The sequence below is a fragment of the Bison bison genome, unplaced genomic scaffold (genome assembly GCF_000754665.1).
Source record: "Bison bison bison isolate TAMUID 2011002044 unplaced genomic scaffold, Bison_UMD1.0 scf7180017864032, whole genome shotgun sequence".
Classification (NCBI taxonomy): Eukaryota; Metazoa; Chordata; class Mammalia; order Artiodactyla; family Bovidae; genus Bison; species Bison bison.
In genome coordinates this window covers 2,139,883-2,162,207 of record NW_011494604.1, presented here as the reverse complement: position 1 = coordinate 2,162,207, position 22,325 = coordinate 2,139,883, and the positions used below count along the sequence as shown (strand labels likewise).

At 44.9% G+C, this 22,325-nt stretch overlaps 1 protein-coding gene across 5 annotated transcripts in view; it reads right to left on the bottom strand.

Moving 5' to 3' along the window:
- KALRN (kalirin, RhoGEF kinase) overlaps positions 1-7,737 on the bottom strand; it is a 626,732-nt gene extending 618,995 nt beyond the window's left edge. For all 5 annotated transcript variants that reach the window (XM_010834276.1, XM_010834277.1, XM_010834274.1 and 2 more), the window contains exon 1: positions 5,426-7,737. In XM_010834276.1, the coding sequence (XP_010832578.1) occupies positions 5,426-5,492 (67 nt within the window). In that variant the 5' untranslated portion in view covers positions 5,493-7,737. The remainder of the gene's footprint in view (positions 1-5,425) is intronic.
- Positions 7,738-22,325: the final 14,588 nt, after the last annotated feature.

The window sequence follows — 22,325 nt, the reverse complement described above, 5'->3', positions numbered from 1 at the left end:
ATGGGGAATTGTGCTGAGAGAGTGTTTCAAGGGGTGCTGAAATCAAACTTTTTACTGAACAATAGGTCCCTTTAAGAAAGTGGTTTTGTGCCAAAAGCCAACTGAATAAGAGATATCTATTAGTGACTTAAAAACTAAGTTAAAGTAACTTCTTTGTGTAGTGTATGAACATTCAACTTCAATGGGAAGCTGATTACAACCTAACCTCCCCTAATTAGAAAATTCCCAGGAAAGAAAAACCAGCCTACTTGCTTTTCATACACAAGCTGTGATTTCCTTTTCCCCACCAGCCATAGAAAGGAAAGAACAAGTCATAAAGGTTGGCACAAAGAAGCTACATGCCATGCTGGGCACATATACGCAACAGGACAAGCCAAACCAAGGTGGGTCTCCAGCATTCAAGGCAGGCTAGGAACGGGCTAAGCAAGACAGCTTATGGTTACCAGGGAGGAAGGGTGGGAGGCCGGGACAGATTGGGAGTTTGGGATTGACACGCACACACTGCTATATTTAAAACAGATAATCAGTAAGGACCTGCTGTATAGCATAGGGAACTCTGCTCAATCTTCTGTAATAACCTGAATGGGAAAAGAATTTGAAAAAGAATAGATACTTATACACGTATAACTGAATCACTCTGCTGTATACCTGAAACTAACACATTGTTAATCAACTATGCTTCAACTTAAAAACTACAAAGAAAAGTTAAAAATTTTTTTAAAAAGTTTTAGTCAGTGATAGAAAATGACTGTAGTTGAAATTTCTGAAGAAACTTGCATGAATTATATCCAAAGGATTGTGTTCTTTTAAATGTTGTTCCTTAGCGCATTCCTTTGTTTACCACTCCCATATAGTGACTGATTTCCTCATTTATTTTGCTGAAAATTCCATTTTACCTATATTCTCTGGCATCTATGTGAAAGCCCGACAATGAGCAGTTCTCAACTGTGGCTGTCATTAGAATCACTGGCAGAGTTCCTTAAACATGCTGGTGTCCAACCCTCCTCCCAAGGACTCTCATTTAGCTGGCTGTGGCGGTGGGGGGAGGTCAGGGGGTGGGAAGGGAGGAGCTAGATGTCATGCTTTCTAAGAGCTCCCAGATGATTCCAGCATATATCCAGGAACGAGAACCAGCTGGTTTCTGGCCCAGAATCCAAAGCACTTTGTGGTAGCTACAGGAATGTACATGAAGCACCAAGAAGAAATTGGCGGCCTAAAGCTTATGATGTAAATTCAACATCTCACTTAAGTTTTCCACACACCAGTCATTTCTGTACCTCTGTCATCATTTCACCATATCCACATACCTCCTATAGTTATTTCCTTGATATCATTCTAAATCAACTCCATCTCTTAAATTTGTTTTTAAAAGAAACTCATAGACTGGGGATAATGGCAAAGTGACATAAAAAGGCAGGAGCAAGAGAAAACAAAACGTGGCTCTTGAGAGGAAAAAACACCCAGAAATGAGGGAAGGGCTTCCGTGGTAGCTTAGGTGGTAAAGAATCTGCCTGCCATGTGGGAGACCTGGGTTTGATCCCTGGGTCAGGAAGATTTCCTGGAGGACAGCATGGCAACCCACTCCAATATTCTTGCCTGGAGAATTCCCATGAACAGAGAAGCCTGGCAGGCTACAATCCACAGGGTCACAAAGAATTGGACACCACTAAGCACAGAAGGGCGGGTCCAGGGCAGGAGACCCAGGATCCATGGGGTCAAGTTGGTCCAGGCACAGCAGTGAGAAGGGATGAAGTCTTGGCTCTGGTTAGAGAATACTAGAGAATGCCACGGAATAGGGTTACATGTGGCCTGGAGTTGTGCCTTTAAAGGGGCCCTCGGGACAGAGAGAGAAGACTGAGGGAACACAGGGGCTAGAGGAGGCAGATATCTGGGGCAGAGAGGAAGGCAGGGCAGAGTGTGAGGCCTAGGGAAAGCTGGTGGGAAGGTAAAAGGGAGACTAGGGGCAGGAATGAGGGGAGATCTGAGAGACGGGTGGGGCTAAGGCAGGCCTCGCTGGATAGGGTGAGAGCAGGGGCTGGACAGCACAGCAGAAGCAGACAATGGACCAAACAGGATGTCCTCCAGACACTGCCAAGCAGTGACCAGCAAGAAAGCACACAGGGACACCTGTAAACTACCTGCAATCATCCCATGAGCTACCAGAGGTGGTCACTCCCACACACGGAGAAACACTGCCTAATGCGCTACCAATAAAGAGCAGCTGCCTTTTCACTCTTCCCTTTTATGACCAAAAAAAATTTAAGAAATGTAAACCCCCATCTCATTTGTCAGGTCCCCATTGATACACTAAAACTCAACAACAAAATGCAATGTTACTTCTCTTATACACACACTCATGTTTTAGATCTGTATGAACACCCTTCTTTTGATGGACAGATCCCACCATACAAACCATCTCCTTAGTCACCATCTGAAAGCACAGAACATGATCAACAGAGTTGACACATGCCCAGTAACAAACACTGTAAAAACAGCGTCTGATATTAATGAAAGAAATCATCAAAATAATCATGTCTGAGCAACCTGGCAGTTCATTATCTTATAAATCCTCACATATAGTCAAGTCCTAGAAAACAACCCCTTTTATTTTCTTAAATCCTTACCCTTAATGAACAATGATGAGGGAGATAAAAGATTCATTTGCAATCACCAAGTATATGCATTGCCATTACTTCGTAAAGTTTATTTCCGCTCCATGATGTGTTCCAGTATTTTTCTCCCTTTTCCTAGGTGTGTCAAATCACAGATTCATTTATCCCCCAGTCACAGCCAAAAGAATGACTCAGGCTGGCACACAGCTTGTCGATTATTTCATTTTCCTGGGCTAAACTTATCATTTCCCACTTCTTCTTATTGCTTACTTACTCCCTCTTCACTTTCTTGAGGTCTGTTACTTTCAAAATGATATGAGGCATGACAATGATAAGGGTGAAACAACAAAATCCTAAAAAAGATGATGAACGGAGCTAAATTCGGTTACACTAAAGACAGATCCCTGGGAATTTTGTTCACTGCCCAGAAGGACAGGTTCATCACTCATCCATTCATTCAACAAATATTTATTGAGCATTTCCCATGAGCCAGCTCAGCCTAGCACACCATATTATAGCATGCTGCAGTCTACACAAAGTTAGCTAACGTTAGTTACTAGAGGAAAGTTGCTACATCTTAAAACTCTGCTTGACCATGGCTGAAGGCATCACACATGTACATGTATAATACTGTGATACTCATTAATCAGAACTGGGTCACATAATCAACACTCACCACCCCCCAAAACCTGGAAATAAGTTTCCCTACACAGTCAGAAGCTGCTAAAGACTCACATTAAATAAAACCCTGGAGATATTGTTTATGAAAGACCATCAACTTTCCAAATATAGCCACACATGTTGATGAAACATTCATGGAAGAACACATCTGGCAAATAATGTTTTGGGGAGAGTTTAATTAGTTAATTCATAAATTCACTAACCTGACATTTCTAACAATGCCTGACACTTTTACATGCACTAACACAAAAAATTTCCCCCAAATTCTATAATATAACTATTATTATTAACATTTACCATTTTTCAAATTAGTAAACCAAGGGTCAGTTTGAGGGTAAATCATTTAATCAAGGGCACTTAGAAAGTAATGAAGCCAAAACTTGAACCTAAGTTTGCAACTCATGGATTCAAGCACTTTCTAAAAAATAAAACCAAATTAGTATTAATATAGCTTGTATATTAACATCTAGCTTTTTATAATTAGCATCATGTTAGTTTGAATCTTGTTTTAATTTACATAAGTATAAATTATCTCTATGCCTCTAACAACTCTTAATTGGACTTTTCTCAACTCCTGGTTATTAGATGCCACATATTCCTGTCTTTCCTAACACGTCTGTAAGACAGTGAGAATCAACAGCATTGGTAAAGAAAACTAACACTCAAGGGGCACTTTGCTTCCTGCCAGGCACTGGAATAAGTATTTCACTTGTAGTTTTTCCCTGCAGCAACCCTCTGAGTTGGTGCTGTCCTCATTACCATTTTCTTTTACAATGAAGGAGGCACAGAGAAGTTAAGAACTTGCCTAAGGCCACACGGATAAGGAGGATTCCCACCTGTGGTCTCCGATCTTCACCAGTAACAAATTCTGGCTCTCTTCCTAACATTCTCATCTCAAGTTGGGGCTCCCACTGGCCTATTCTCAGTGCTAGTGAGAGGCTGCTTTTCAGATGTGCTGGTTTGGCTTCCTCCATCTTTGATTTCTCCCCGATAAGAGCCCTGGTTCACCTGCTGTGTGCAGCTCTCTGCTCCCACCTGGTACCGGCCTCCTGGCACCCCTAAGACAATCCCCAGTACAGATGACCACACCCTGGGCTGGGCAGCAGAGCCTCCCCTAGGCCACTTTTTCCACCAGGATTTCATCTCAATCCTGCCAAAATTCTCTTAAAGGAGCCAACACTTTTAAAAATAACACTCAACATTGTTTAAAAAAAAAAAATCAATTACTCAACCAAATTAACAGTGGCTTTTCCCTACAACAGAATGTCTGGATTTGCATCACATTAACAGGAGATTTAAATAACATGACTATTTGATGGTAAAATGTATTAAGGTCAGATTAACCTGAGGAATAAAACAGACTTTCCCTTCCGTTTCCACTAACTGCAAATTCTGTATGGCTCACCAATAACCCACAAAGGCAGCTGTCCTCCAGACAGATGCCAAGCTCCACGATGCTGAGGGGCCTCGTAAGGAGGAAATGAACACTTACAGAGCACCTACTATGCACCAGACATTATGTCATGTGTTTTACAGGTATGAATGAACTAAGAATTCTGCAACAACCCCAGCAGATAGGTCTCACCACGCCCATTTTACAGATGGGAAAACAAGCTCGTAAAGGTCTCATAAATCAGCTTAAGGTCACAGAACTGGTGGTGGCAGAGCTGAGACGTGAGCCTGCATGTGTTTGCCCCCAGCTTCTTGCTCAGGGACTATTCTTCTTGCTGCACTGCTCAGGGTTCCATCTAGAGTCCTGCAAGATGGAGCTTACCTTTGACTACAGTTCTGAGTTTGCCGATCAACCCAACAAGAAATGAGGTCCCAATATACACGTGCTTCCCAAATGGCCCTGGGCTCCTGATTCCCAGCTGGGTCACAAACATCCCCAGAAAAACAGCTACTTTTTTTTTTTACTTTCTATGGGCTGGCTACTCATCTGTTTCATTCCCTCTTCTCTCTCCGTGCTCTCTGCTCCCTCCTCTACTGTGTCTTCCTGTGTGTGTCTGTCTGTCTGTCTGTGTCAGAAAGCTGTGTGTATATGCATGCCTTCTGCTTCTGTCTCTTATACACACACACGCATGCACACACATTCTCATGTCCATTCTCGCCACCCCCCATCCCAGGAATACCTCGATCCAGCAGCCGGAGCAAGCGGAGATACCAAAGATACCACTGTTCCCAGAAGCGGTCCGTCATCCCCCCCTGAACTCATCCTTCACAGCCAGTCCCCTCAGCAGAGCCTCGTCCCACCACCGCCAACTTGAGGAGGCCGGAATTTCTTGACGCTGGGCTTGCGCGCAGCCTGCTCGAAGCAAATGCCTGCCTGCGAAGACAGCCACCAATCCTCCCACACAGAGGCTGACTGTGCCGGGAGCCTGTTTCACAGCAACAAAGGAACAAGTGCGGAACACTGCCGCCTGGTGCAGACCGAGCCTGCAGGGGCCCAAAGGGAGGTCAAGAGACGCAGGGGAGGGCACCAGGGAGCACCTTCACAAAGAAGGGAGCAGAGAAGTGGTCTTGGGAATGAAACTGCACAGTCAAGGTCATATTTTAGATGTCATTCCAGGATCTCCTGCCATCCTGGCTTCCCCTGCCTCCCATGCCAAAGGCCAGTGGCTCTCCTAACAGGAGACAGGGATAGGAAGCCAGGAACTCAGCCATCCTGGACTCTGAGGCCAGCCTACAAGAGCCAGAGCCTCACTGCCTTATTCCGTGGAAACCACAGGCACCCCAGGCCCAAGGCTGCTGGACCCATGTGGTCAGAAAAAGGCCACAGACTCCATCTCCCTTTGTGGATCCTCTGTTAGAGTAGAGAGAGCATGGACTCCAGTCACATGGATATGGGCTCAAATCCTGCTACCACTTAACAGTTGCCTGGCCTTGATCACTTTACTCCAACCCAGCTTCCTCCTCTGGGAACTAGAGAGAAGAGTATTTGCTTCACTGAGCTGTTGTGAGGTTCCCAAGAAGGGAAGGACCTAAAATCTCTGGTCCAGCACATGGTGAATGGTGGTGCTCAAGGGCTCCTTCCCCCTTCTGCTCCAACCCCTCTTCCTCTAGCCAGATCCTCAGCTCCCATAGCCCTTACATCCCATGCTTTCCCACCTCTGTGTGAATGGCTCCTGGTCTTCCTGTCCAGAGCATGGCCATCCTACGGCCAAGTATTCACTGTGGCCAAGTCTTCCTGGTTTTACCAACACATAGCCACAGAGTCAGGCGGCCTTCCCTGGTCCTCCTTCCCATCTCCTGACTCAGCCACAAACTCCATGAAGACAGGATCTGCTCTGTGATCATCACTGAACCTTGAAGAGTCTTGAACTTTGCAAGTGCCTAAGTATTTACTAACTGAATGAGTGAAGAGGCAAATGTCTGTGCACGCCACATGGTTTTGTTTTTTAAGTTAGGAAAAGGAGTGGACTACAAAGGCCTCAGTCCCTGGGCACCACCTAAAGCCTGTGGAAGAATGACAGGCACCCTGGCCTTGTATTGCTGGGAACCCATTTTACAGGATGCTGGCTGCTGACCCAGTGAGGCTGTGCTCCCAGGTGACCAGAAGTCCTGTTTGCATAAGTGAAGTCAAGAGGACCCCAGGTCCAGAACCACTTTGGACTCCAAGCCTAAAAACTACCCAGCAGCCATGTGCACATGCATCGCTGCTTTCGCCCAGCCCAGGCCATGCCAGCAATGTCTTCTCACTGTTCCAGTAGAAATGCTGGCCTCCCAGGCCTCCTGGTCTCCATCTGGAAGCCGGCAGGAGCAGGCCTCCTCAGCGTCAGCTCTTCCTGGAGGCTCAGGCTTCCAAGATGACACAGGCTGCAGATTCCGACAGAATTCAGACTGAGGAGGAGGCCTGGCCTAGGGCAGGAGCTAGGAGGGAGAGGGAGAAGGCAGCAGAGCCACGTCTCCTCCAGGCTGGCCCTGCCCCTGCTCCACCACGGCATCGTGGCTCCTTCATGAAGAGCAGCACTGGGACCGAGCACACCCCGCCACCCAGAAGCTACCTCACCGGCTCTCCTAGAGTTATTTTACTATTACCTTAAATGGACAAGACTCCAGCCTGTAGTTAACACAAGAATGCACACCCCTCCTCCTCTCTCTCCAGAGAGAAGTGCAGTGACCCTTAGCCTCCCCCTCCTTCATGAATAGCAGGCTCCATCATTCAGGTGTGGCCAGTACTTTTCAAGCTCACAAAGAACTTGCACATCCATCTTCTCCCTCGGGCCTCTGAGCCACCCTGTGAGGTCTGTAGGATGGGACTCACTTTCCCCAGTGTACATAAGGGAAAACCCACATGCCAAGAGGTTAAATAACTGACTTATGGTCAAATACCTAGTTGGTGGCTGGGCTGAAGAAGTGTGTGCCGTCTGTCTCTCCCAAAGTGTTTCTGTGGCTCTGGATTGTTCTCTGGGGAAGTGTGATGTTTTTCATAAAGAGGTGGAGGCCCTCACAGTAGGGCAGGACCCTAGGGCAGTGCCGACAGGCCATAAGCACAGGCTCAGGAGGGGGCCTGCGTGTGGCCTCTTACTGAGTGACAGCCTTTCATTTTTTTCTTTGGCTCCGGGCTTCTGGCTGCCGAGGAAGAGCAGTCTCCAAATAAGAATGCCAAAAATGGCTCTGTCCAACCCTACTGGGGAGAAATCCGAGATGGGAGGCATGCACACATGGCTCCCACCTGGGTCTGAGGAGACCCAGACAGAGATAGGCTTTGAAAAGAGCACCTGCCTGTGAGGCAGAAAGTCCCAGTGACCGTGTGGGAGCTGTGTGAACTAGAATACTCCGACGGGGTTAATGCTACTCTACCACGTCCCATTCTCGGGCCCGGAGAAGGCAGCTGGCCCTGTTCCCCTCCTTCCAGTAATCAAGTGCCAAACATTCCACACAGCTTTGTTTTCAAAGACAGAGGGGGAATAAAGATGTTAACAACATGGGTGCAAGCGCTGCCCCCACAAACTGTAAACATAAGAACATAAGCGTCACCTGTGGGGTCAGGCCCAGGATGAACCCATCCAGCCAGCAATTTCACTAAAGATTGGCTTCAGCCCATCACGCTGGGCTCCCGGGAGCTCCTCGGTCCACCACTGCTCATTTCTCCAACTCCCACAGAGCCTCATAAGCCTGCTTCAATGCAGCCCCTTCAGAAGATGACTACAACGTTCCAAGAGGCTGTCACAGTTGCCATTTAGCTGCAGTGCGATTAGAATGGACGGGATATTGGCCAGGAAGGGGCCTTATTAGGTTTTGTTGTTGTTGTCGCTTTGTCTTAAACAATACTCCTGTGGCCGATCCTTCTTTCATCACGGTCGGAGCAAGCATGGTCATTCCTGTTGGCATGGTTCCTGCAACCCACCTGGCTGGTGCTACGGGGACCCATTCTCAGAAGCAAGGAGCATCTCCAGGCCAGCAACAACCCACCCATCCCAGAGGGCTGATGCCTGTCTGGACGATCACCAGAACATGGATGTGTTCCCTTCTCTTCCCTGTTCCTTCTTCCTACGTGGCACTGTTCTTTCTCCTGCTATCCGCCCGCCCCAACATGGAAACACTGTGTTCCCAATCAGATAGAGCCAGCACAAGTGTATGGAGCAGAAGGCAAGCAGCACGGAGGGAGGGGAGAAGCAGTCATGTCCCAGAGCTTTCCCACCCATCTCCTGGGATGATGACCACTGTTCCCACAGTGGCACTGGCTGGCTTGTGGGACACACGGGCTAGCTCACCAGGGAAGGTGGTAGTGTTGCTAGTCTGCATAGCAGAGCGAAGACTATCTCTGCCCGAGGAAGTGGGCTCCACCAGGCTGCCATTTTGCCCTGCAAGCTGTACTTCAGTTGCAACATGTATCACACACTCCAGCAGACACCATCCTCAGTCACCTCCCACACCACTTCTGTCCCCTTGGCGATGAGCACCCAAATGGAGAAGTAAAGCCCTGTGACAACACACTCTCAGCAATGCTGTCCATGGATGGGACGGACACCGGCCCGTCTCTCCTGTGAGAGCTGAGTGTCCCCAGGTGAACAGGTTTCCTAGGTCCACACCTGAGGCCAGCACCTAAGACAGGTTATCACCTGTCACACTGAAATTCAAGCCCACTTCTCCCAAGAGGCCTTTTCCAGCTAACCTCGTTCATTCTCTATCTCTGAGGTTCTCAAAGTTTAATGGGCAGCAGAATCACCTTAGAGGGTTGGTTATCCAGGCAGGTAACTCGGTCTCACTCCCCAAGGCCTGCATTTTTAACCAGCTCCTCAGATGAGTCTGAAATGGGGATCTGTCTGCTTCCATCCCTGCTCTCCTCTCTTACTTCACTGAGCTATTCCAGTTAAATTCTAGAGAGTACCCTGTTTCCCCACACACCCTCGGAGTGCGGAGTTAGAAGAGTCTCCTGGAAGGTAAGGGGCCTTCAAGGCCCAGTAGAGGGTCCCAGACTGCAGGGCTGAGGAGCTGCCAGCCAGGAGGCTGAGAATCAGGTTCCTCTCTCCACAGGCTCCAGAGAGCATTCATCTGTACAATGGCTTTAAATGTCACCTCAAATATCAGGCCGGGTGGCAGGAGCTAAAGGCGGAAGCTCATTAGCCTGCCTTGCCCTGCTTTTGTGTGGCTTTCATCCGTGTTCACCTCCGACCTCCTCTGGGATCATTAATGCTCCCTCGACTGGGGGAGCCTCAGCTCTTGGAAACGTCACACAGCCCTTCCCCACACTGGGCTCTACACCAAATCGCTAAGTCAGGGAAATGCAGTCCCTCCTGGACACCTCCCCAGAGCACTTATTCCTCCCCTACCAATCGCCAGAACCCGTGTGGCCCTGACTCTCCTTCCACAGCATGCCACCCCTGGCCCCAAAAACCAAGCCGTGCCCTCATGCCTTTTCAAAGCTCACCCATCCTGGGCCTGTAAAAAGTATTACGATAAATAATCTCAACCCCTCTAAGGTCTGCACAAGGAGAGCTTAGTGTTCAGACCCTCCGGGAGTATTTACATTTTGGCAAAAGATAATGCCCTAGATCAAAGGAAAGAAAACAAAGAACAAAAACAAACAAGCTTATAAATAGAACAGACTGATAGTTTGCCAGAGGTGGGCAACGGAGAGTGGGGCAAGCGGGTCAAAAGGCACAAACACCCAGCTATAGTAAATACACAAGTCATGGGGGTGCAACGCACAGCGTGGTAAGGCTGCAGGTAAGAACACTGTGCTGTATACGCGAAAGGTGCTGAGAAAGTAGGTCTTAAAAGTTCTCATCTAAGGAAAAAAATCTGTAACTATGTGTGGTGATAGATGCTAACTAGAATTACTGTGGTGATCATTTCACAGCATATACAAATCATTATGTTGCACACCTGAAACTAATATAATGCACTGTTGTATGTCAACTATAATATCAACTTTTTAAAAAGGGAATTGGGAAAAAATAGTATATTTCTACCATCACTGGGAATGCTAAATTTTTTTTTTTTTTTTTTGAGGATTTGTGTGTGTGTGTGTGTGTGTGTGTGTGTGTATAGTCTTCCCTGATAGCTCAGTTGGTAAAGAATCCACCTGCAATGCAGGAGACCCTGGTTCGATTCCTGGGTTGGGAAGATCTGCTGGAGAAAGGATAGGCTACCCACTCCAGTATTCTTGGCCTTCCCCTGTGGCTCAGCAGGTAAAGAATCTGCCTGCAATTTGGGAGACTTGGGTTCAATGGATGGGTTGGGAAGATCCCCTGGAGAAGGGAAAGGCTTCCCACTCCAGTACTCTAGCCTGGAGAATTCCATAGACTGTATAGCCCATGGGATTGCAAAGAGTCGGAATACATATATGTACATAAAGTCAAAAAGCTTAGTTTGTACAAATTATGATCCAGAATGACAAGTAAATTTATTCAATATTTAAAAAAAAAAAGGAAGGGGAGTGGAAGTCCAGGCCTTGGATAAGCAGCAGGGGTGGGGTGTGTTGGGGGCAAGGAGGAGGGTCCATGACTCTCTTCCCTAGCTCCATGGGCACGTGCTATTGGGTGACCTGATGAAGGCAACTCAAGGAACCCGGTGCCTCCTTTGCCTACCTCATTCATCCCGTAATCCCCCACCTTCCTACCCAGAAAGAACATAGTTGACTGCCCTCTCCAAACCCCTAAATTATAAAGTAGTTCTTCTTGAGGAAAACAATAAAACAATAAATAGAATGGACACCTCAGAACCTGATCCCAGAAGCCCAGAAATCCAAGAGTTTATTATTGCCTCCTCTGTTTCCCTCACACCTGGCAGGGGTGCCTCCCTATTCCCTCTACTAACAGCAGCTTCTTCACCCATCAATCAAGGTGGTGTGACTCAGTGACCTAAGGGTCCTTAGGTTTGGGGGCCTTTTGCCCCCCCAACATTTGGTTTCTCTTAACTCTTCCTCCCTCCTCTCAATTGCCACAGTTTATTGATTTAGAAAAACTTAAAGATGTCAGTCACCACAGCTGAAATCGCATGCCTCACTCAACCTGTGGGGAGCCCTTAGTGTCGAGAATCCTCTCCCTTCTCTCTTCATCCCACGCCTTCTCCATCCACTGAGAGCTTTTCCAAACAGACCCCTGAGCATATCCGCCCAGGAAAGTCAGATACAAATACACCAGACTACGACAACTGCGGTTGATAATCTTGAATATGAAGTTCAACAGGATCAAAAAGAGCCCACTGTATCATCAAACAAATACTAAATTTTGACTAGCATATATCTAGAACTAAACTTTTTTTTTATATAATTGTTGGGTTTTTATTTTTTGGAAAATGTATAATTTGTGTTTGTTCCATAATGCAATCCACTATTACATCTGAATATTTGACTCACTGGAATGCCCTGACACCCACCCCAAAAGACACACACACACACACACACACACACAGTAGCCAATTTGAATTCTCTCTTCCTTGACTCTTATTTTTAAAAAGAAAGAATCAATTGCCATGATCACTTTACTTTTCATGAAATAAATTCTGCTTATGGTTCTTAAAAATAACCAATTCCCATAAATTCTAGAACTAATCCCTGTATGATCTGTTTATCCAGTTAATATGAAGCCTGCTAAAGTTAGGAAAGGGCCTGAGCTGAATCAGACCAACTGAGTTCAAATCACAAGTCTTTTTCTAACTGACTAGTAACTTGAGGCCAGAGAAGGCAATGGCAACCCACTCCAGTACTCTTGCCTGGAAAATCCCATGGACGGAGGGGCCTGGTGGGGTGCAGTCTATGGGGTCACTAAGAGTCGGACACAACTGAGCGACTTCCCTTTCACTTTTCACTTTCATGCATTGGAGAAGGAAATGGCAACCCACTCCAGTGTTCTTGCCTGGAGAATCCCAGGGACGGGGTAGCCTGGTGGGCTGCCGTCTATGGGGTCGCACAGAGTCGGACACGACTGAAGCGACTTAGCAGCAGCAGCAGCAGCAGCAGCAGCTTGAGGCAAATCACTTAACTTCCCTAAATCTCAGTTTCTTCATCTTTTGGATGAAGATAAAGCTGACCTTACAAAATCTGAACAACCTGCACGAGGGAAAAACAAAGTAACATGTATGAAATATTAAGTACTGTACCTAACACAGCAGGTGCATTCTCCTACAATAGGCAACAAGCTTATGCCAGTTGAACTTAGCAATCCATGGGATCCAAATGGACAAATACACCAGCTTATAACAAAAAGGACAATGTTAGTTTTGCCTCTGAGGATAGCTGTAAGCCAAGTGGACCTTGTGAAGTGCTGAGTTAGGGACAAGTTAGGACTCCAAATCCCCCAGCTCTCCACCGGCCCTTCAAGGAGGGGCAGATTCCTACATCTTACTTGCCCAAATGCCCCAGCTCATCTGGCTTCTTCCCTCTGCCCTAACACAGGTTGCAAAGATCCAAGAGAGAGTCAATTAGAAAAAGTCCTTTGACTATGTCCACATGAAATACGTGGATGACTCTCAGGACTGAGGAGGTGGGGAACTTTTTGGAGTTCCTTGATATAGTTTCCGTGTAGTAAATGCCAATGATTTGGCTTCCCTAAAAGTCCATCAAGCCTGACCTCACAGCATGCATACAGGAAAGCCTAAAGATATCCATGTCAAAAAACAACTACTATAAAACTCCAAGAAGAAAAACGGACAGTCTTAGGGTAGGAAGTTTTTCCTAGGCAAGACACAAAGCTCAACACACATATATGCATTTTTTAATCTCTGAAGGAATATACAAGTCACCTAAGGAGAACAGGGGATGGAGAACAGTATTGAAAGGAATACTTCTCACTGAATATCATTTTAAACCTTTTGAATTTTGACCCTTGAACTGTACCTAACTTTTTAAAGAACATTTTAAGATAATGGAGTCAAGAATAAATGTAACTGTTCTTGGAGTCTAGCTGCCATGCTGAGAGAAGACCAAGCCACATGGGAAGACCACATGAAGGAGAACCTAGGACCCAGGCTGAGAAGCCCAGCTAGTCAGTCTCAGCCCCACCCATGCCAGCTGCCATCCACGAGTGGGGTCACTTTAGAGCTTCCTGCCTTTCCAGCACCGTGACAGACACACGTAAAGCAGAACTGCCTACTCGGTCCTCACGATCAGGGAAATGGTAAATTGTTGGTGTAAGTCACTAAGACTGCGGGTGGTTTGTCACAGTGTAAAGATAAATGAAGGTGGGGGTCATTGGTGATTGGAGACAAGTTAAAGCCACAAGACTGGCTGAGATCACAAGGAAGTATTGAAAAGGACTGTACCTTATTTCATCTTGAAGATAAAAGCACGTCTAGTCTAAGGACCATACCTGTCTGTCTACCTATCTACCTATCTTAGAATTTGAATTCTGAAGGCAGAATTGTCATAGGGATGTCTAATTAACTTGCTTGCTTGCATTTAAAAAAAAAAGAGACAGATTTTCTCTATAGGAAGTAAATATACCTGATTTGGCTACTTGTTTTGACAATGAGAGATACCTTTTCCAATTCACTAAATTTGCAGCTCCCAGATTTTTAAGAAAACATATTTAAAGCCTGTTTATAATCTACAATGTGCTAGAAAATATTTTATTTGCAACCACTTAAACTTATGGTTTAAAAAAATGTTTAATGTCAACTTAGATGTATGAGGGGAATATATAGTTTTCAATATTCTTTTAGGGCATACATAAGCAAAAAAAGTCTAAAGCCCACTGAGGTGTATATCTCGGCAATTGTTAAAAATGATAGTTTTCCACAAATAGATACGAAAATATCTTCTAAACATACTATTGGGCTAAAAATGCAAGGTATAGAACAACGAAGCTAGTATTAACCCACTTTCGATAATAAAATGGTATAATAAGTACAGATTCAGATTTGCCTATATTTTCAAAAAGCAGCACTGGAAGGATTCACAAGAAATAACACTGATAGTTACCTATGGAAGGAGTGGATTAGGTAGATAGGCATAAGGTCATATTTGATCCCGTACTGATTTTTGAGCAATATGAATGTATTATATTCACAGATTTTTTAAGTCTTCAGGAGGAGAAAGGAATATATAAAATTATAAAAATATGAACAACATTAAAAGATAATCTAGGAGACAAATATATGCTGCATTGCAACAAAACATTACATAAAAGATTAAGATCTCAAATTTACAAAGAGCTCTCAAAAAAACAGAAAGAAAAAGGTAAACCTACTATAAAAATGAGTCAAGAACATGAACAGGAAATTTACAAAAAAAGAAACACAAATGATCGATAAAAAGTAAAAAGATGCTAACTTCTACTACTAATGATCAGGGAAATGCACATAAAAGCATAAAAGCAGGCCATATTTCACCTATCAGATTGGAAAATATATATACATAACATGGCAGAAGAGTATATTGATATAGTGGTTTTAGAAATTAATTTGGCAGTACCTATCAACATTTATAAAGTGCACAACCTTCAATTCCAGCAATTCTACTTATAAAACTCTCACAATTACAAAAATGCTTCAGTATATTCTGTAAAAACTAGCAAGAAAAAACTGGAGATAACCTAGAAATCCAACAATAAGGAACTAGTAAAATAAATTGATATAATTATTGATACAATCTACATTACGCTTTGAAACCAGTATAAAGGACAAGGAGTTTTATGCTGCTGCTGCTGCTGCTGCTGCTAAGTCGCTTCAGTCATGTCCGACTCTGTGCGACCCCATAGATGGCAGTCCACCAGGCTCCCCCGTCCCTGGGATTCTCCAGGCAAGAACACTGGAGTGGGTTGCCATTTCCTTCTCCAATGCATGAAAGTGAAAAGTGAAAGTGAAGTCGCTCAGTCGTGTCCGACTCTTAGAGACCTCATGAACTGCAGCCTACCAGGCTCCTCCATCCACGGGATTTTCCAGGCAAGAGTACTGGAGTGGGGTGCCATTGCCTTCTCCAAGGAGTTTTATATATAGTGACAATTTAAGGATGTCCATGATATATTGTATGTGTGGGAGAAAAAATTTGCAAGATAATTTGAAATAATTTGTACTAGTCCATTTTTTTGTGAGAAAAGATAGAATATAAATACACACATAGACACTATGAGTATGTGCATAGAAAAGGAGTTCCGGTAGGACATTTACCAAACTGCTAACAGTGATTATCCCTAGGAGATGGGAGTAAGTGGTTAGAGAATTATATTTTACGCAGTTTTATATCCTTATAACTTTTTACCATAAGCGTTCATTACTTTGGTAATTTTGAAAGCATTTAGTCTGACTGAAGTAGCAGCTCAGGCTTTTTATGAAAAATGAGAGCTCCCTCAGGGCCAGGACAGCAAGTTCCTTCACTTCTCACTCACAGGGTCCTGAATGTGAGATGATCCACAGAGAACCCACAGGCCATCGGAACCGAGTCCCTGGACTCATGCGCCCATCCCCTGACTGGCAAAGGCAGTTCATCCCACACTTCGCACCACTCCTTGTTCACCACAGGGATGGGCTAGGTGCTTTGTGACCTCAGCGAGCACTCAGTACAACCCACCTCTTCTCAGCCCACTCAGCCATCAGCCACTTAGACACCTTGTGGGACTTTGGTCAGAGATGGCAACTATGTTTCATATCAAGTTCCAGCTCTGGTCAGAGGCAGTAATTGTCCAGAGCTTGTGTTAAACAGCTACTATCTTCCCCTTGTATCAATACATATCTTTGAGACTATGTAGTTAAAAAAAAAACACCACTGAGGCCACAGACAGGATGGATGTGGAAAGAGCGGCACTGCCAATTAGTGATGCTGCCAAGATGAGGCTGGAAGAGCCGTGGCAGGCAGACGGGCAAGTCTGCCATCCTTGCCCTTGAACAGTGGGCTCTGACTCACCGACATGGATACTCTCAAACCACTGTCTCTACTGGGAGTGTTGTCACTTAGGGGGTGAGGACGGAAGGGAGGCTGAGGGTGAAGGGAGGTGACAGCTGACTGTGGCTGTGTCTATCAGAAGACAGGGTGAAAGCAAGGAGAGCCTGAGGAAGGGGAAGGAGTCCCAAACAGCTGCAGATAGAAGGCTCTAAACATCCAGGTACAGTGCCAGCCCAGAGACTGAGTTCCATCTGTCAGGTCTTACCGAGTTCCTTGACCCGAGGACACGCAGCTGTGTCCACATAAGAAGATGCCTTCACAATTGTGAACAGTCCAAGTGCCCTGTTTGTTGGGAATTCACTCATCTTCTCTATCCCCACAACCAAAACCAGAAAAACCCAAAGCCAAAAAAATCACAGAACTTCACGTGTTGTAACTAAAAACACTCAATAAACAAAGCCAGTCTTTGGGCTCCCTCGGGGAGTAATTGTCTAAGAATGCTTCTTTGCTTTTCAGCTGGTGAGAGAGAGACAGACGTGCTAAGGCTGTATGGAGCTCATCTTGAAAGCATTAATTTTTCCAAGCACCAACGTGCAGTTCCTGCACTTTTCCTGAGCAAGTGGCAGCAGGCTGTGAGGAGGCTGCAAGGACAACCCTCTGAGCAGGGTCTGCCTGAGCGAGTTTGGAGGAAGGGTCACAATCTGCCACAGGGAGGGGCTGCATAAGGCCTGTGGGGCACTCAGCTTTGGGGTGGATCACTCAATTCCAAAACGGGAAGAAAGCAAGCAGAAGCAATACCTCCACCTCTTTTCAGGCCCATTCTCTAGGGGCCTAATGGTGACCAATTAAAATCTTCTTCTTCCTCACCCATCCCTCACCACCTGTAGCCCTGACAGCCACATCCAGTGGCCAAGCACCGGGAGAGGGTATCCAGCTTGTGGGTAGAGGTCTTTATACCAGTTCTCCTTCTTCTCTCCCCCTCTCCCTCACTAGGGATGGGAGTCCACCGTGGAGGCTGCGATCTGGCCATACACAGTTTATTCTTTGTTGGCCCAGGCCCATTCTCCCTAGGAAGTTGAGGACCCTCTGCTCTTCAGTCTGTTCACAGAGGACAAGACACAATGAACCATCTACAGCAACAAAGGGAAGTCTCATTGTCTGCCTGATGGAGGCAGACGTGAGAATTAGGATGTACCAGAAGTCCTGACCATCTTCACTAGACATTCTCCAAGCACAGTGCTATCACAGGGGCTTGTCCATATCCAGCAGCATGCCTGGATTCCCAGTGGGAAGCAGTGACCAACCCCTACCCAAGCTTAAATGCTGTATTACCATTAAGACTTCATACACCAGCCTACCACTGACTAGCTGTGCGAGGTTGCTCAAGGTACTGCACCTCCAGTACATCTGTTTTCTTATCAGTAGAATGAGGATGATGATAGCATTTAAATAAGTTAACAAATACAAAAGCATTAAAGGAGTACCTGGCACACCGTGAGTAATATATACATGTTCATGATTAATATTATTCTTATGAACTTCCAGCTTCCGCACTCCATCTCAGATAGCTATTTCAGTCCATTGCATGTGCTCTTCCAAGCTTTGGAATATTCTCTCCTATCTGTCATTATCTAAGCTATCTGTGCAATTCTCTAGTCTCTAGAAGGCCTTCCCTGCCCCGTCCAGCTGAGCTGAGTACTCTGTTCTTCCTCAGTGTCATATTAAATCCATTTTACATCAGACTGTAATTCCAGTTGTCTGTATGTCTCCTCAACCAGGTCCGTTCATTTCTGTATCCCTTAGTGCCTGTCACAGAGAAGGCAATTGATAAACATATGTTCAGCGAGTGAATGAATGAGGAATAGAAGAAGGGAAGCTTTCATTTATTCAACAAGCATTAAGTAGGTGCCCACTCTATGTCATATCCTGGACTATGCCTGGAAATATAGGAAGGAGCAGGATACCCAAGGGGCTCCCCAAGAACTCACAGTATGAAAAGCAGAATTTCTACCTTCTACCAGTAACTCAAGAAAAAAACAAGGGGTATGTGCAGCCCTGCCCAAGGCAGGAGATCACTAGGTCCCAGAGGGAAGAAGTGGTTCTTGAAGGGAAATACGGTTTGCCCAGAGTGGGTCTGTTTAACTTGAAGCAAACAATGGAAGCCCTGAACATAAGATTCTATTTATTTTCCCTGTATTGGAAGGATAAATGTAGCTTTGCAAGACCTATGAAAAACAAAAGGTAGATTCTTCTTTATGAGGGTGGTTTATTTACCCAGGTACTATTCATCAAAATCTTCCTAGAGCAACACTGGTCATATCATTGCGCCCATGCTGTCTGCAGACTATCTTCACCAGACTGTAGACTCCTATGGGCAGAGACCATAGCTGGTGCATTTTTGTATTTCACCCGACTCCCCCCTGCCATTAGCAGCTATGCCAGCACAGTGCCGTGTCCAGGGTAAAGGAACACTGCAGCACGCAAATGAGGAACAGCTCACTCATTTTGTATCATTTCTTCCCTTCTGCACTTCTCACTATGTTTTTACCTTTGTTTTGTTTATCAGCTTAAGGGAAAAGAAACATCAAGAGTAAAAGGAGTGTTTGTTGTTCCTTCTATTTTTCTCTTCTGAACCAGAATTGACACCACCACCATCCCATCCCACAAATAAAGATGGCTGTGGGATTTTGGAGATCTACTTGGCTGTAACTCTACCAGAAGCCTCTAACAGCTCAGGCCCACTGACAAAGAAAAGGAAATAGAATTTCTACTTATAGTAAGAAAAAGCCAAAGCAACTTTTTCCTTGGAGATTACATCATAGATACTTGAGGTTATGTTTTCCATACTGGATGCCCTAAAAATGAGCTTCTTTTCCTGAATGAAAAGTCAAAGCCTAGCCACCACCAAAAGGGCAACAGAGCTCCCAAACCCCAGCCTGGGGAACAGGGAGCCTCCAAGGACCACTGCCCTGTGGTTGCAGCAATGTGACTGCACATCAGAGTTGCAGCCTTCATCACTCGCTCCAGGACTCTGGTCCCACCATCCCTCTTCTCTTGAGGACTGTCTGTGGGCATATCATAAACACAAATTTCCAAGCCAGGTAAAAGTGAGTTGGAAATTACCTGCCTCATCATTTCCATCATTCTTACGAATAAGGTAGATTAAGCTAAAAAGGCCTGTGACTCAGACAAGGTCCTTTTACAAGAACTGAACAGAGAAAACACGTGTCCATGGTTGTGTGTCAAGTCCATGCACCTGCACCTGTGGATGTGTCCATGTGATTACATCTCTGTATATCTCCGAACAAGACTGGAAATATAACCCAAGGCACTGAGCCGATCACTAAGGCTGCTATGTCTCTGCCACCAGACACAGTCTCCCTGGGAGACCAAAACTGGTTTGGGAACATATATGGAAGAAGGGTAATTTGATAACAGATAGTTTGTGTTTTCCTAGTATGTCTGAGATGGAAAGTACTCTTCCACAGAGGTACACACAAGCACTGCCCATTAAAGTGTTTCCCGCACATACTTTAAACAACTCTCATCTTGAGCAATGCGTATCATCTTCATCTCCCTCCATGACAGGCCTGTGACGGTGGGTGGGCAGGAGAACAGCATAAAGTATGTGCCTGGATCTCTGCTAAACCTTTGGCAAATGTCCTCCACAGCAGTCTTACAGATAAGATGGTGAAAAATGAACAGGATAAGAGTAGAGCTGGGTGGGATTACTGAAGATAAACTGCAGAACCCTAAGAGTGTTTATTAGGACAATACAGTGAGCTTTGGGTAGGATACAGGTCTCTGGTGGTAGCCACAAAGCTCTTCCCTTGACTGCTGCATTTTGACTTAAAAAGAAAATAGTTTCTAAGATGACAAGATGAAAGATATGCCTGATGGTATGGACAGATGACACAAAACTGGTATAGTGAGGTTAATACTGTAAGAGATGACCAAAATCAATAAATAAATTTATCTCAGTAGATTTGAACACTAGGCCAAAATTAACAAGGGCAAGCTTTATGCATGAAATCTACATTTTAAAATTAAAAAATGTACCTATTACTCAGCTTAGCAATTCCAATCCTTTGTATCTACCCTAGAGAAATAATTGCCTATGTGCATGCTTGTTCATGAATGTTCACTACAGCACTGTTTATAATGGTAAAAAATTTAAAAAAGAAACAATAGAAGAATTGCTAAGACAACTATGGAATATCCACCATGAGAAATACTATCTGGAAGATTTTCAAGACATGTCATTGCATGGAAAAAAAAAAAAGTTGCAAAATGATATAAAAGCCCTATATGTTAACCTCAGCCATATATACACAGAGAGATATTTACAAATTTCCACAGATAGACAGACATATATGTAAATACATGGAAAGGTCTGGAAAGTCCCTGATGTCTGCTACCAGGATCTACCTCCAGGGAGAAATTAAGTTGGTATGAAGTAAAAAGGGCCTTTGACTTTACTTGTAACATCCAAAATTGAGAATGTATTGTGTTAAACTATGTGACTCAGCTTTCATTTTACAGTCAAGTCTTGCTTTTAGCTTTTAAAAAAAAGTTCAAAAATATGGGGAAGGACGCAAATTCTTGGGTTTTCCATCACCACAAATGTAAGAGGGGTCAGCACTGTCAGACTGCAGAAAGCTACTTCATACTACCCAGAATGCATCTGAAGCCTGGTGCCCAGGCAGCCTGCAAGGACCAGGGATCACTCAGCTGATCAAGTCTGCAGCGCTGTGCTGGATTGAAGCCTGGCAGCACAATTAGGCAGGGACACTGACAAAGTAGAAAGCAGCTAAAGGAAAGAAATGCCTATAGGGAGCCTGAAAAGCATAACTTCAGAATAAAGACTGAAGGAACCACAACTGTTTAACCTCAAAACAAGATCACGGGGAGCCAGACAGGCTGCTTCCAATATTTGAAGGGTTATAATGCAGATGACAAAGCAAACTTATTTTGGGTTTTTCCAGAGGTAAAAACTAGGATAAATAAAAACAGGTAATTCTACCTATGAAACATGAATAAAAAGAAGAAACACTCTGATAGAATAGAATGAATGACAACAGAACAGTCTGTCGAGCAAGATCATGAGCTTCCTGTTACTGGAGGCATTCAAGTAAGAGAGTCTATGTGAAAAGATATTGGATTTCATTAGAAGCAAAACTACGTGATCTATAAGATCCCTAACGACTCTAATACTTTACGATTCTATATTTTGGCTGCAGAATCAGTTTTCAATCAATGTGTACCCCCCGTCAACTTCAAATCCCACAGGTGGTGTATTCTGCCACCAGGTGGCAGTAGATGCCTTGGGCTCTGGGTCCTAAATGTTAGCTGCGGTGGAAAAAAAAGCAGTTTTATAAAATGTTTTTAAATAAAAATTTAAAAAGAACAGATGCAAGCATGAAGTCCCAATGTAGCCCACTTCAAAGGAACATTAAGTGTAATTTATAATTTTTCCGATTATTCTATCACAAGGATTCTTAATCACCTGCTTTCCTCTTGAACATTTCCTTTGTACATGGTCTACAAAGAGAGCCTTATCTTCTTCTGTGGTCTCCTCTCTCTGGTGTCAGGTTTCCTGACTTGCACCCAGTTCCAGATCTCTGCGTCTCCTCAATGCAAAAATCTCTGCCTCCTCTGCAGCTGCAGACTGTGTCTACTACTACAGTCTTTCTTCCCGACCCAAGCAGAAGACCCAACACGAGGGTCAGAGAAATACCCCAGCCATTTCCTGCTTCTAGCTGTCC